The 16,675-nt window shown below is 36.2% G+C and overlaps 1 protein-coding gene across 3 annotated transcripts in view; it reads right to left on the bottom strand.

The window, feature by feature from the left end:
- Nucleotides 1-3,267: 3,267 nt before the first annotated feature.
- The window catches only part of NETO2 (neuropilin and tolloid like 2), a 73,469-nt gene continuing 60,061 nt past the window's right edge, over nucleotides 3,268-16,675 (bottom strand). For all 3 annotated transcript variants that reach the window (XM_082437718.1, XM_082437717.1, XM_082437716.1), the window contains 2 exons: nucleotides 9,521-9,634; nucleotides 3,268-8,382 (listed from right to left, as the gene is read on the bottom strand). In XM_082437718.1, the coding sequence (XP_082293844.1) occupies nucleotides 7,802-8,382; nucleotides 9,521-9,634 (695 nt within the window). In that variant the 3' untranslated portion in view covers nucleotides 3,268-7,801. The remainder of the gene's footprint in view (nucleotides 8,383-9,520; nucleotides 9,635-16,675) is intronic.

The raw sequence follows: 16,675 nt of genomic DNA on the forward strand, positions 1-16,675 counted from the left end.
GGAGATTACGGCCCAAAAAATCAATGCTCTAGAATTGTGCGTTTATGTAAACCTACAATTAAAAAGTGGGCAATCACTTTCTTTGCCTATCTGATGAGGGGAAGAGAAGCGAGCTGTTTTTCTAGGGTGGAGAGGTGAAAGTGTCAGCTTAAAACAGAAGCATTCCCTGGCACATCCTTTAAGACATGGCTTTTGATAAAGACAGTTTCTCTGTACACCTCTCAGCCTAGCACTGACCTGCACCAGTCAGGGAAGGTCCCTCATTTTCACGGACAAACTTTGGGAGTTTCTTCAGAGAACCTGGTTTGGTGTTGTAGAATTTCCTTTAAAAATGTGTGAGCATTTGTGGGTAATGGGAAAACAAAACAAAACACTGGATCCTCATGAAAGAAGGTAGCGATAGCACGAGAGGACAGTTTTTGGACAGTGCATGTGTGGGTATGCTTATTTTAAATGACAGAGAGGATATCCACAAGGCTCCTAGTGGAAAGGCAGGCACTTCTCCCAATCCCACAGAAAAACAACGTAAAGCTTCAAGCAGTACAGTCACTGCCTGCCATCTAGCAATTAAAAATGGCAGGATGGGAAGACTAGAGATTCATTCGGCGCCTCTCTTGCAGAGATCAGGGTATAAGGTGGAGCTGCCAAAGCAACAGGTACTATCCTACTTCTAGAGGCTAAGGTTTGACGCATTCATATTAGAAAGTCATTTAGGATACAATTCTACCCACAGGGCAAAACAATGTCAGCAATAGCAGCTTCAAATTCAAAGGAAATATTTATACACAGATACAATGAAAGATACAGTTTATCTTTGTAGCAGGTAGCTGTGGCTGTCAGCCAGCTGTTGAAAACAATTTCAGAAAACAAAAACTTTGCAGAGTTGGTCTTTTGATCATTTTGACCAAAGCAGAGCAAAGCAAAGCAAGGCAAAGCAAAGCAAAGCAAAGCAAAGCAAAGCAAAGCAAAACAAAACAAAACAAAACAAAACAAAAAAGGAAAAATGAGCATTCTCTTCCAGGAAATCTATTTATTTTTCATCACAACAGAAAAAATCTCTGTATTGAAATGTTTTGGCTACATTTCTCATTTTAGGGGTAGAGTGGTTCTGGACATGAAAGATTTGTATTTCTCAGTGCAGTTCCCTCAACCTTTTGCGGGTGGGGGGGGTGTGCTCCATTGCTTTCTTAATCAGTTTTCCCAAGAATCACCTTTTCAAGTAGAGTAATGAAAGAGCTATAACTAGCTCTGCAGTCTAGGAAACTGAGTGTTAATGTGATTGGAAATATGAAAGATTTTGACTGAATTATGGGAATACTATATAGAATTTGAATAGAATTTTATCCTCTATTCATTATAAGATAATTTCATCTTACTCAAAGGAGACTTGATGAGTGATTTAAAAGGGGCACTATTCGAGAGTTAGGATTTAATTGTAATCTTATTTACATTTCAAATGCAGAATCAAATTTCAGTATCTTTTGCCATACTTGAGAGAGAATGGATTTAGTTAAGTGTTTTTATTTGTGCCTGGGGAGGCTAAAATAGCTGACAGGTACTCATGTAAGGGGAAGACCAGCTCTCCTCATTCCATGCTGCCAGGTTCAAGATGTGCCCACTGCACTGATAGTTCTGCAAACATAATGTTAGAATCCGTCAATACTTTTACCCCAGGAGTGAAATTGGGACATGCCATTGTCTTTTCTAGCTCCGTATTATCTATGGCTTCGTAACAAATTACCCCTAAGTTTAGCAGCTTAATACAACATATACTATCTTGGGTTTCTGAGTCAGTAATCTGGGTGTGGCTCAAGGTCCCTCACAAGCTATAATCAAGGTGTTGTCTGTGGTCATCTCAAGGCTCCAGTGGGGGGAGGAACCTCTTCCAGAGCCAGTCATGTGTTGCTGGCAGGATTCACTTCTTTGCAGGTGGTTGGACTGGGGGCCTCTGTGCTGTTGCCTGGAAACCCTGGTTTCCTGTCACATAGGCCTCTCCATAGGGCATCTCAGAACATGGCAACTGGCTTCCATCAGAGCAGGAAAGCACGAGAGTAATAGTGAGCAAGATAGAAGACAGAGTCTTTCTGTCACCTAATCTCAGGAGAGACGTGTCCTTTTTGCCATATTCTGTTCATTAGAAGCAGGTCACTAGGTCCAGCTCACATTCAAGGACAGGGGATGATAGAGGATTGTGAATACCGGGAGGTAGGAATTGCTGGGCGCTATCTTGGAAGCCTCCTACCACTTATTTAAATCTTTATTCTTTCTTTTTTTATATTAAAAACTAATGACTGAGAAAGTAGGTTACCTTCAGACTATGAATGTGAAAGGCAGAGGCCACATATTTGAGTCAGTTTCAGCAAGTTACTTGTGCACATTTTCAGAGCTAAATTGTCTTCTGAGGCGTTACACGTAACAGACTGATAGAGTTACTCAAAGGTAGAGAAAACTCCCCTACGATTCACATGACTATTTTTGGGTTCAAAATTTGTGAATGCTTCTCTGAAACACCACTTAATACAAAGCTTAATACAAATCCTAGACAATGTCATCAATGGAAGAATAGAACAAGATTTGAAAAGCATGTTCAAAACCTAGATTTTTGGTGGAAATTCCAAATTCCTTCTAGCAATCAGCAGGTACTCAAAATGTTTCAATAAAGAAGGTACCGGCTCAAGTGGCCTGCTAGCACCAGATGTTACAGAGTATGACAAAGCTTGGAGGGTGAGACCACTTTTAGATAAAAGCTGTTTCTTGATCCTAAATAACACAAAAAGTAAAATTGCTCTGTAACTATTTGCGGAGACAGACCAGTGGTAGCTACCTTTCTTCTCCTTTTGCTCCTTGATCTGTGTGACTGAAAGACTCAAGAGTTTTTGGCTTCCTTTGCTTTCTCCTCAGGGTACACCTTTCATGAGGTCTACTCACCCACCCTTACTAAGCTTGGCTGTGTACCTCAAAAGGACGTGTTCTGACAGCCCACTCTGTGGAAGATCTCAGGGCCACTTCAGTGACCGGAGGCAGCAGCCTGGATACTGCAGGCAACTTAAGACCATCTTATTCTTTTTTTTTTTTTTTTAAGTTCCTCACTTGAAGATTTATTGGAAAACTTAAAATGGTGAAATAGCCTGAGGATGCATTTATTTTTTATCGTAACTATGATTATTTTAGTTTGGAAGTGACCGGACAGGAAATGCCAACTTTGCCTGGGAAGGAATTTAGGATTCTTTGCGACTTCTAGAGACTTTGGAAATTGAGGCAAGCAAGGAAATCAAAACACAAGTTTTATTCCCAGTTCAAGGGTCAAATTCTTTACTGTGATGTATCAAATCGAGTATTAAGCATATGAGAAGTCTTATATGGTCTGGAAGTTCACCTCTAAAAGAAAAATCACTGCTTCAAAAGGATATACTCAAGACAGTACATACTAAACATGCACCCCAGTCATTAGCTTCCTGGGCTTTTGTAGTCATTAAACCAATCACAGAAATATATGGAAAAGTTCCTTTAAAAAAAGCAAATTCAGAATTATGAGTTTGTTATTAGTAGAGGTATATAAAACATGGACAACTGATTTTGCAGAAAGCTAAAAAAAGATATCCGAGGTCAACTTGTCATATTATTTAGCTCAGAACTCAAATCATTCTCCAAACTCAAGAGATACAGCACACACAAGTGTTTTAATTTCTAGAGTATACGTTTTTTCCTTTAGATTTAAAAAAGATCACAAAAGCAAAACACTGAAAGCTCTTTCTGTCCAGTGTCAAGGATATAAATTGTTAACAAACATTGTTTATTAAGAATTCACAGTAATTGTCTTGTAGAATTTGCAGGTGCCAAGAAATCATGGCAACAAAATTGTAGAATAACAAAGTGTTACATAAGGAAAAAAAAAAAAGTAAAATATAATGCTTTGAAAGAAATTGTTGTAGAATAAATTACATTTTAAATCAGAGTAATTGACAACCTTACATGAAACATCTGGGCTGCTGTTTAGAGTGGCTTTTAAAACATACAGTCAGCTAAAGCAGGGAGAGGGCAGAAAGCAAGGAAAGGGCGCTGGACTAGCTCTGAGATGTGGGCACTGCCTTCTCTTCTCTGGGCTTCAGTCTTCTCATTAATAAAGTTGGAGCAGATAATCTTTCTTGGATCTTAAAAAAACCAAAATCTCAAGGTTCTTTCTGATCATGAACAATACAGCAGACACCATTTTGTAAGACAGCTTACTATTCTCTGATTGAGAATTATTCCTGTAGTCACAACTAGGCTTTTCCTATCCTGTTCATCAGTTGACACACCCCTGAAACCAGGAAGCATCCTCACCAGACAACAGCAGAACTATAAAAATGTTCAGGCATTTAGGAGGTTCTTTTAATGCCTAATAATCATATGAAACATGACAAAGACACTGACACAAGCTGTTAACAAGTCAAAATAAAAGGAGTGTTTCTTATCTCTTTTGTGATTTGAAACGTGGAAAATCCTTTGCTTTTTGTTAAACCTTTGGGGTGAACATTTACCCTCACAAAAGGTACATCATACTTTATTCCTACATACTTCAGATGTTGGGATTAGTAGGTTTCCTGAAATTTGAGGGCACTTGGGGATTGATACCTTGTGTTAAATTTGGGATCAATGGTGTCACAAATGACAGTGCTGTACAAGTGCACCTAATGCTGCTTCTGAATTGAAGATATTCTCTCCTCCAGATTTGCCTTTTTTGTTCTATGTTTAACACTGGGTATTATATTCTCTCTGAAGGGTGTAATAACTTCCACAAGATGGCTAAATTTCTTCTTAAATTACTAAAATTTATGGCTTTCACATTAGTAAACAATTTGCAAAGTTTTCTCATTGACCTCAAAGATGAAAGACTATATATACAGCAATTAGCATTATTCTGGTAATAACGCCTAAAATTTATTAGTTTCATTCTATTCTCTTCATATCATATACTGCCAAATGTTTGACTAAGAAATAAATGAGATCTAATACCCACCCATAGTTCAATGAATAATAATAAGCCAGTCTCACAGATGTAGAGAACTAACGTATGGACACCAAGGGGGAAAGTGGCGGGGGTGGTGGTGGTGGCGTGATGAATCGGGAGATTGGGATTGACATGTATACACTGATGTGCATAAAATAGATAACTGATAAGAACCTGCTGTATAAAAAAATAAAATAAAATTCAAAATAAAATAAAATAAAATAATAAGCCAGTCTCAGGCTAGCTTAGCTATTGATCGTCTGGTTCTTTAGTTCCTAGACCACACTGAGATGTGCCTTCACTGGGTTAAGATTTACCATTATGGCCTCTCTCTGTATTTTGCATTTTCTTTAAATTATGAGGAAATGTCGTTCAATATGAAGACCCTCCTTTCTTTAATTTAAGAGAAAACTAGCCTCTTGCAGATAAGTTTGAGTTTTCTACTATGAAAAACAAAGATTTCATTTGTTTTAGCAGCAAGAAAATTTAGAATCAAATTTGTTGTCCAAGCTTTGCTGAGTTGCCTGAAATCATGTACCTCTGTGCTTTTTTAATGTTAAATGTCTTCTTTAAAGGCTTTGTATTTTGTAGGCCTCTTCATACCCTTTTAAGAGACAGCAAGGTACAAATTTCAAAAATAAAAATATAGCTACAAGTGACTAGTTAAGCATATTGTATTATTTTCTACTATAGATGTTAAAGACGATTTAATATTTTTTTTAATGGATATAATTTTACATAGAAAATATGATAATTTTCCTTTCATTATCATTAAGAATGAGATCACAGTTATTATTTTATTAAGGATTTACTAAATACTGTGTGGTGTGTTACCTACTAAAATGCCTATTCAAACAGCTACTGAAAGAATTTAGCTACCTAATCTGGCTCTGGTTCATTAGTTCATTGAATACTACATTCGTTAAGTCTTTTTACCTTCCCAAGTTATATTTTTAAAACAGGAAATTATGCTGACTTTAAAAAAACTTAAATCAAGACAATACTATTTGTAGGCTTTCCTATCTTCTGGATAGTATATACTTTTTAAAAAATAAAAAATGTGATATAATAAGCATTTTGAAGGAGTATTATACACGTATCATGTTTAAGGTCACAGTTTTCATTAATCTGAGAAAACATACAGATGTGATATTTTTAAAAAATCAATGAAATCCAGTGAAACTTTAATTTCTCATTTCATTGAGAATTTAACTACAAAAAATATCAAAAATGAGAATTTATCTTTTAGTTATAATTCAATAAATGGATTCCTTTCCATATATATCTTAAGATCGAAAATCTCAGTGCCATAAATAACATGATTGAAGAATCATGTAACAATGTATATTTTAATATCAGATTTGTGTAGTGATTTAGAACAATAAATATCACACAGTGAAAAATTTATCATAAACTAAATGCAATAACAAGAGGAAACAAACGCTTATGTACACATTACCAAGGTCTTTACAATAAATTATAGCGTACAGTTCCATCACAGCATATTTGTATACAAAGTCGCTAATGCAAACACTGAAAGAAATCTGTCATGTAGCTCTTTAATCTTGATTTAATAAAGTTTGTACAGTATCAAATAATATCAAAAGTCTAAAAAAACACAATGAGTTTTTATATCATGTTTATAAATTATTGTTTATATACCATTAAAAAAAATAAGGTCAAAAGTGCAGTTTAAAAAAAAGTGGAAATTGTTATTCTTGGTAAGAACTAGAAAAACGTATTGTCCCAAGTTAAGAAGCAATCTAAAGGCTTATACAGTTTCTTAGGCATTTTCGTTTAACTCTCATACAACCTTGGTTACCATATCCTACAAGATAAACCAATACAAAGGGAGTGAAATAATCTTTTTATAAAAATAATAAAAAACACAGATCTAGTAATGAGAAACAGTGGAAATAAATATAATGATAGGCCTCCCCCAAAATGCATTAAATGACTTTTTGCTCACAGGAATGAATGGGCTATCACTGAATGTGATAAAACTTGGGAAATTTCAAAGCATTTCTAAAAATTTTAATCTCTGTCAAGTTTTTAGGTATAACTGGCAATGGTGCATACATCCCAGGATTATGAAACTTTTTCATGTAATATAACTAAGGCAAAATATGACTTAAAGGTGCTAAATCATATCACAGAAAATAAAGACTAAGGATCCAGTAATTAAAAGGCAGCAGTATAGAAACTAGTCAAGAAGAAACAGATGGACGAAACACAACTCTGTGTCTTAATTGGCACTTATCACAGTAACTAGTTATATTTTGACAAATTCTAGAACAAATGCCTATATTGAAATACGTGTGATACATGAACCATTTATATAAGAAACGGTAAAATTACTGGCTTATAAAACAAATTAAATTCAGAGAAAAGACAAAAATAAAAGGAATGTGAAGAAAAATCTTACTTTTAAACTTATTGTGGGATCAAAACATTGACAGGGCTGTATCAATCCGGAGCAGTCTTCCTGCTGCTAAGACCGGCAGGCCGCTGAGCCTGGTGCAACACCTTCATCTCTCCAAACGCTACTATGTAACTGGTGCTTTGCTTGTAGGACACTGAGCAATAGAGGCTTATTTTTTGTTTCTTACTGAATGGAATAAGTTCCTAGGTTGGGTTAACATACATAGACTGCCTGAGATAATAAAAACTTCACCATTACGTTGGGTTCACGGGAAATGAAGACCTTCCTGGCTCTGACAGGAGGAAAGGGCTGGCTGCTGAAGACAGGATGGGTGTTCTGTAGGCTACATACGTACATACTTAATAATTAACGTCACCTTCAGTAGAAGATTAAAAATCGATGGATATGGATGCTTGTGCAGAATCTTCCCGCCCTCTGACATAAATTTCACAGGGAATCTCTTCCATTACTCTGTCTTCTAGGGCCTGTTCAGGGCACTCATGTGCCTGCTTGAAAGTGTAGCTACTCTTTTTGAAGGTGCTGTTAAATGTTTTCATTGGCTGCGGTTGTGCAAAATCATTTCGGAAGGGAAGTTCCATGGAACTGAGGTTGGTCCTGCTTTGTTTGATGCTGGGCGCCTGCGATCCACAGTGATGGTCGTGGATGCACCGCGACGCCGTGGACGAGCACCGCGCCTTCTGGTAGCTGTCCAGTTCCTCCGACAGGTCGGCCAGGTCCGCAGACATCTCCTTGTCTCTCAGTGAAAACAGTTCGTAATGAGGAGGATCAAACACTTCTTGGAATCCAGTTTTATTAAAAGCAGTTTTGCAAGCCATGACCTTTTTTCGAGGCTGTTTCACTTGTACTAAAATAGAAATAATGAGAAGGACCAAGACAATCCCTGATGTAATGCCAATAATTGTTCCGTGAGTTTTAGTGATTTGTTCAAACAGTCCTGCTTTTTTCTTTTCTGCAGAAAAGAGAAAGAAAAACGATGAGGCTTTTAAAATTCGTTCATGAGTCCTGTCACAAATCGGTAAAGTATTTTTAAGTAAAGCAGAACACTTCTGTATTTTTTTTCAAATACAACACAGAAAATGCAATTTAAAATTAGGTTTTTAAACAAAATAATCCCATTACGACTTCTGGTTAAACTAACCAATCATAACGCAGCTAGACAGACTACGAAAAAGGAAAAGGACTTGGTTCTTTACTCAGAAGGTACGTGAATACATAGCTTGCAAATCAAAGTAATACATGAATACAGAAAACGCCAAAACAAAATACCCTTGTTCTATCAAGTTTAGCTTTCTGCTCTATGGTAGGTTTGAGTATACCTATAGTATTTCTACTGATGGTCATAAGCAAGAGAGAACGAAAATGATCTGACTAACCCACTCAGGTATGTTATCATGGTGAACTGTTTTTGAATGATTACCTGAAAATACTTTCTCTCAAGTACTTAAGATAGCCATATCAGATTACATTAACTTTCTATAGTAAGATATTTATTGAACTCTTGGGAGAATAAAAGGGAGATAAACTTTAGTACTGAAACAGTGATTTGATAACCAGTTTGTAGACATTCAACTAGTATTACCACAAGCCATATTTATCTTCCAGGGAGTATATACTGGAACTATAGCAGAGGAAATTCATGGAATAAAAAAAGCAGTCCTTATAATGAGTCTGTTTTTACATTGTAAGACTGAATCCATCAGCTGATTTTTATTAAATAGTATTTCCGTTTAATTTAAAACATAAGAATACTCTAGGTTACAATCTAAATTATTATGAGAATAAGGTATCTTTACAATAGAAATGACCAAGAAAATAAGGGGAGGAAATACCATGATTGACTTTTGAACAACTTTAAGGTAAAAAACACAGTCTATAAAAAAAAATGCTTTTGTTGAGAATAAATATTTTTCTTCACTTTTACCACATCCCAGAGGTCTATTAAGGAGAACATTTATTTTATATGTGTTTATTCCAGCCAAAGCAGTTATGCCAAGCACAGTTGTAGAAAAGGACATTTTAATTTTTTCTTAATGAACGGCAATGGACACTCCTCTCTCAAAAAGGCTGGCCTCTGCCAGTAGACTCACCTTTACAGTGATTTTCGTCCCAAGGGTATGCACAGTTTTGAACCCCATTACAGACTAAAGAATTATTGATGCACATGTTGCTATGGCAAAAGAAAGTGCTGCCTGTGCAGGGAGCTGTAGGAAAAAAGGAAACTTTGTTGCTAAGAACTGAAAGCATACAGATTACAACTCATCCTGATTTATTTTACATTTACTCTTATAAAGTCAATATCTTACCTCAAAGGCTTTTTTGTGAACACACTCTGTACTACACAAACAATAAGACAAAGGCCAATATTCTCTGTTGCTGACTCATGTAAACTTGCACTTAGGTTGGGCGCTAAAAGACTGTTTTTAGTGTAATGACAATATGAATATACGGTCATCCCTTGGTATCTGAGGGGGATTGGTTCCAGGACCCACTGCAGACACCAAAACGTGCAGATGCTCATGTCCCATAGTAGGCCTCTCCATAGCCAGTTCCTCATCTGTGGATTCAACCAACCATGGATCATGTAGTACTGTAGTATTTGCTACTGAAAAAAATCCATGTATAAGTGGACCTGCACAGTTCAAACCTCTGTTACTCAGGGGTCAACTGTATTTCCCATGGTTCTTATGAAACTAGTATATAGCCTGGTATATATATATATATATATATTTTTGGCTGCGTTGGGTCTTTGTTGCTGTGCACGGGCTTTCTCTAGTTGCGGCGAGCGGGGGCTACTCTTCTTTGCGGTGTGCGGGCTTCTCATTGTGGTGGCTTCTCTTGTGGAGCACGGGCTCTAGGTGCTCAGGCTTCAGTAGTTGCGGCACGTGGGCTCAGTAGTTGTGGCTTGCGGGCTCTAGAGCACAGGCTCAGTAGTTGTGGCGCACGGGCTTAGTTGCTCCATGGCATGTGGGATCTTCCCAGACCAGGGCTCGAACCCACGTCCCCTGTACTGGCAGGTGGATTCTCAACCACTGCGCCATAGCCTGGTACATGTTTTCAAAATGTTAAAAGAAAATGTTAGCAAAGACGTGGAGACACTGAACCCTTGTGCATTGCTGGTAGAAATGTAAAATGGTGCAGCTGCTGTGGTAAATACTATGGCAGTTCCTCAGAAATTCATATAGGTTACCATAAGCTCCAGCAATTCTCCTTTTAGGTATATACTCTTAAGAATTGAAGGCAGAGACTCGAACAGATACTTGTTGTTCATAGCAGCATTATGCACAAGAGCCAAAAGGTGAAAGCAACCCAAATGTCTGTTGATGGATGAATGGATTACCACAGGCAAAAAGGGAAAAAAAGCACTCTTTGGAATTTCAAAAAAAAATGTTTTAAACAGTAAAGATATATGGAATATATGCCATTGAATTTCATATTTGATATAATTCTTTAAAAAACCTTAATGGTCTCAAAGCTCATCATAAGGACAATAAGTATTAGTTACATACATAAGCTGTTAGATTAAGGATAGAAAAGCCAATGAAGATGTATGGTGGTATTTTATTCAAGTACAAAATTAGCTAGTGTACCCACTTCTGTTGTGTCATATTTATCATAAAATCATATTACACAAATGTGTGTACTTTAAAATATAACAAGTGTCCTAGAGAACATATAGCTTTTTTGAATTCCTCATTTCTAAAAACTGGAGTTTTCTGTTTTTTGTTTATATATCATACCATAATTCTATTATATACTATATCATATTACATGTTGAATTCTTATTTTACCTATTTTATCCAGTTCACAAATGCGGATACAGAGACGGGAAGCTATTTTCAAGACAGGGTGAGTGAAGTTATAAACAGCACTGTGGCTTCTAGGTATTCTGATTTTCTGAGTCAAACTATCATCAGCTCTTAAAGTTTATCAACAGAACATTATGTGACAGTACTTTGATGGCCCTTCATAGTTCCAAAAGTGGCAAAAAAGACAGGTTTTCTGCAGTGTTTCTTATTGAACAGTGAGTGGAAAATACCCTTAGTTTTTTATCATAGAGTTCTTTATAACTGTTCTCCACATTATTTAAAGCAATTAGAAAGCAGCACTGATATTGTCAGATTTCATTTTGTAGAAATGTGAAGTATATTTAAAATTACAAATGTATCAAGCTTTATGGATTTTCAAAGGACAAGCATAGCTGTTTATAATGAGAATCAAAGTATCAGTTATTAACATGGGTTGCTAATGACATGCTTCAGTTCAGAACTATATAAAATGGCTGAATTATAAGTCTTTATAAGTAAGGGACAAAGATAACAGCAAAAATACTGCCAGTTATGAACTACTCTCTACTTACAGCCTGAGGACTTTCTCCTTTCCCCTTTACTCACTATGGGTCATGGTGTGGGAGAGAAGAGGGGGTTAGGATTTTAGCTTCCCTCTACTTCTGATGAGATGTGGCAATGATGGTGAAAGATGGTTCTCTCCTTCAATTAAGCCTGCAGGGGACCCGTAGGGCAGTATGTCACTGAAAATCACACTATGGATTTATTCTAACAAAAATATCTTCTGCTGCTTTCACAGTTCTAGTCCTGGAAATTACTTTCCTAAAACCATTCCCTTTCTTAAAGAGTGAGGTACATATTAGTATTCAGTGCTTGGGAAGAAGTCAAACATATCCTGGTTGCTATTCTATATCACTCATTTTAGCCAAGTTATACTATTTTAGTCACATCTGCAATCTACAATGAGTAGAAATGAAGTGAATCTCTCACGCAGAATTAGTCCATTTATACAAACCTCCTCAGAAATATTTTCATGGATGGATTAATAATAATTACAAATCATTAACATTTTAGAGAAGAACAAGAGTTTAACAATTTGAATGAATGATAAGCATGTAAAAATGTACTGTTTGGAGCTCTCAAATGTGCTTATCAAATGGACATTCTTAAACTGGGACTCTTGTTTTATAAAAATTCATAAAATCCTTTATTTTGATCACACACTTTTTTTGGAGGGGAGGTTTTCTTTTTCTTCTTGGGTAATAAAGCTACATTTAGGATATGGAGCTAAGTCTACTGCAGCCTTCAATTAGTCTGACCTTTAGTGATTAGTGTAAAGATATCACTTGAGGGAGGCTTGTCACCTGTTTACTTATCAGATTTGTATTAAAGAGAAATCATCAGTGTTTATAGAGAAAACAGCTAAAACACGTTAGAGAAGAATTTTACATATAAGTTTAGACCACTGCCAAAATAAATATAATGTGAGTCAAGAACAAGTAGCCATATTTAAAAGTCTTTAAAAATAAACTGGTGGAATTAATTCTACTGATAGTTTATTTAACCTAATATATCTGTGCAAAAAGTTAATGCAGCAGGACCAAGGCTGCTACCTTTAGAAGGGTCTGTGTGCAAGGCTGGCCCTTAGCTGGCATCTGGGAACGTGGCTTTCCTCCATTCCCTGACTGATAAGGTGGTTCACGGTGCCTAGAGTGTGTTAACAATGTCATCTATGCCAAATACTTGCTTTCCTTCTGTGAATCTAGAATTTCGGTATACGCAAGGCAGACAGTGCCTAGGTGAACAGCTCCCAATATAAAACCTTGGGTGCTGAATCTCTAAACGGGCTTTTCTGGGCAGAAACATTGTACATATTACTGCATTTTCTGGTTGCTGGAGAAATGAACATACTCAGTGTGTCCCACTTGGGAAGGAGAGAGCATAATGAGGCCTGTGAAAGGACTTCTCCAGATTCAGACAATCTTCTTCCCTTACTGATCCTTTCACTGTAATAATCTTAGCTGTTAGGACGAATGTATGTTGGTCCTAGCAAATCACCTAACATGTGGGTGGTGTTGGGGAGCCCTGAAACAATATCCAAAATGTTATCATTTTAACATGTAATCAATATAAAACATTATTAATGAGATATTTTACATTCTTTATTTCATACCAAGTCTTTGAAATCTGGGATCTATTTTTGTAATTATAGCAATTTTAATGTAGACTGGCTGCATCGTAAGTGCTCACCAGCTACATGTGGCTGATGGACCCTGTACTGGACAGCATGGGTACAGATGTTGGGAGTAAATGTACTGAGGAAAAAGTAAGAAGGCTAAAAGGCTTTCTTGCTAACTGCATCTTTGTATCAAGCGCTGATTTGAATTATTTGAAACAGTGAAACAGCCTTTGTAGGGTTGTTTTTTATTTTTCAAGTTTGAAAAGTTTTCAAAATAAAACAGTTTTTAGAAACAAACTGAGGTTATATCTATAGATCGATAAAAAGCAACAGCATAGTCTACTTGTGGCAAATACCACTGCTGAACTCTTGACATTTCCCAATGCTTGAGGAATTCACTACACCCCAAATAACTCAACACTTTCTCCTTTTATCCATTCAGTTTTCATTTTCCAAGTCAGTCAGGCCCCAAAAAGTGACTCTGTCACTTTGCATCCTTGTGGAGTCTGTCTCCACAACTCTTCTTTCTCCTCACTGTCACTTCTTTGGTTCAGACCTTCCTGGTTTCCCACCTCAATCATGGAAGTAACCTCCTAAGTAGCCTCCATGCCCCAATAAAAGTACAGCTCTGATTATATCTTTTTGTAGTATATATAACATGCTTCAAAACTCCCCAATGCCTGTCTAAATAAAGCCTTTAGTTTAAAGGTCTTCAAGTTCTAGCTTTAATCTACCTTTCCTGGTTCAATTCTCTCTGTTCTCCTTTCCACTACTTCTTGTGGGCCAAATTAGCTCTGATTCTATACCTTTTTTATTATAGTACCTCTGTTGGAATAATAACCTCAATTAACATTTCTACCTTCTAAAATCTACCTACCCTCAAGGATAAACCCAAAGGACCTTCCTTCAAGGACTACTTGCTTCATAAACAATGCTGCCCACTAGAAGTAACTTTGATATTTAATAAGAAAGCACTTTGTTTTCTGTCTTAAATGGTCTTTGTCATCGTCAATCCTGTATTTACTTCATTTGCATATATGTCACCTCAAGTGACTGTAAGATCCTTTAGGACAGGGACTGTATCATCCATTTTTGTATCTTCATAGCAAACACTTCATATTGTAAAAGTTAAATAAATGAATGGAAGGCAGGTAGGAAGACTGGTTGGCTAAAATTAACTTCATAACCCAACTGACCACCTGGTAATTCAAAAAGATCTTTAAAATTAAAAATAGAAGAGTTCAGCTACAATAAAGACTGTATATGGTCACACACAATCATGATTTTAATATAGAATCCAAGGAATAATACTATAATACTTTGAAATTATAAGTAAAGGGTAAAATTAGTAATTCCCAAATTTCTCAAGAAAAATATCTGATAATATCTTACTGTTATACTGAAATATTTACTAACTTTGGATTTGCAAAAATCATATAGCTTACCATTATACCATACTCATCAGTCAGGACATAAAAGCTAAAACATTTGTCTCATGAGGACAATAGATAATATATACCACTTATTTTTTAAAATATATGTGATGGGAACATACACATGCAAGTGTATCCAGGAAGTCTGGGTGAGTCTTTAAATGGTAGTTTTCTTCATATAGGAGATGACTGTGAGGAAAGGAACCCATTAAACAGGCTAATCAGCTCTGCCCAAATGTAGATTAAAGTTAAGGGCCATTCAAAACCAAGTCAAAAACATGATGGTGTAAAAGCAGTTTTTTGTCAAGCTAATGCAATATGATCTGCACTTACAATAAGCAAAATCAACAAAATAATTATTAGGAAATACTGACAAGTCACTTGTACTTTTATAGGAGATACAAAAGCAGCAAACCATTTTGCCTTGTGAGGATTTGTTCACTTGAATTACCAAGAGTTTAAGGGAAGAATTCTAAAATCTGTTCTCAAAGTTTCTCCACTTGTAAGCTGGGTCAGTGTATCTACACATGAGTTACAACATCCTTTAATATGAAAAAGTTCCCACATGCTCATAAAACAGTAAAGATACCTTTAAAGACTTAGGCAATCAGAAAAAGACAAAATCCCCATTGTAACCACAAGGAAGATGTCTAAAGGACATGCACAGAAGGAAATCTAAATGTGTCACTACAAAAATCAACCAAGCACAAAAGAAGGCTGTGATGAAGGAAATAAGGGATAACAAAGCTGTTAAGACATACAGAAATCAAACAGCAAAATCGCATAAGTCCTTCCTTATTCGTAATTACTTTAAATGTAAATGGATTAAACTCTCCATTCAAAAGGCAGAGATTAGCAGAAAAGATTAAAAAAACCAAGATCCAACTATATGATATTCTATAAGAGATTCACTTTAGATCCAGAGACATAATTAAGTTGAAAGTAAAAGGATGGAGAAAGATATTCCATACATGTAGTTACCAAAAGAGAGCTGGCCTGGTGATACAAATACAGGCACATGTTGGAGATATTGCTGGTTTGGCTACAGGCTACTACAATGAAGCAGGTATTGAAGTACTCACATGAATTTTTTGGTTTCCCAGTGCATATAAAAGTTACATTTACATTTTACTGTAGTCTGTTAAGTGCACAAGTAGCATTATATCTAAAAAACACAATGTACATACCTTAATTAAAAAACACTTTACTGCTAAAAAATGCTAACCACTATCTGAGCAAGTCTTTTTGCAATAGTAACATCAAAGATCACTGATGACCATAACAAATGTAATAATAATGAAAATGTTTGAAATATTGTGAGAAGTATCAAAACGTGACAGAGAGAAACAAAGTGAGCAAATGTTAGAAAAATGGTGCCAATAGACTTGTTTAACTCAGGGTTGCCACAAACCTTCGATTTGTGAAAAATGCAGTACCTATAAAGCACAATAAAGTGCAGTGCAATAAAACAAGGTATGCCTATATCAGACAAAAACAGACTTTAAGTCAAAACTGTTACAAGTGACAGAGGACACTGTACATTGATAAAAGGGTCAATTCACCAAGATATAATAATTATAAATGTATATGGACCAAAAATCAGAGCCCCAAAATATAAGAAGCAAACATTGTTAGAATTTAAGGGAAAATTAGACAGTTCTATGATAACAGTTGGAGACATCAATACTCCACTTTCAATAATGAATAAAACCACATAGGAGATCAATAAGGAGGGAATTCCCTGGTGGTTCAGTGGTTAGGACTCCACACTCTCACTGCCAAGGGCCTGGGTTCAATCCCTGGTCAGGGAACTAAGATCCCACAAGCCGAGCAGGATGACAAAAA

The sequence above is a fragment of the Balaenoptera physalus genome (genome assembly GCF_965194825.1).
Source record: "Balaenoptera physalus genome assembly, chromosome: 19".
Taxonomy (NCBI): domain Eukaryota; kingdom Metazoa; phylum Chordata; class Mammalia; order Artiodactyla; family Balaenopteridae; genus Balaenoptera; species Balaenoptera physalus.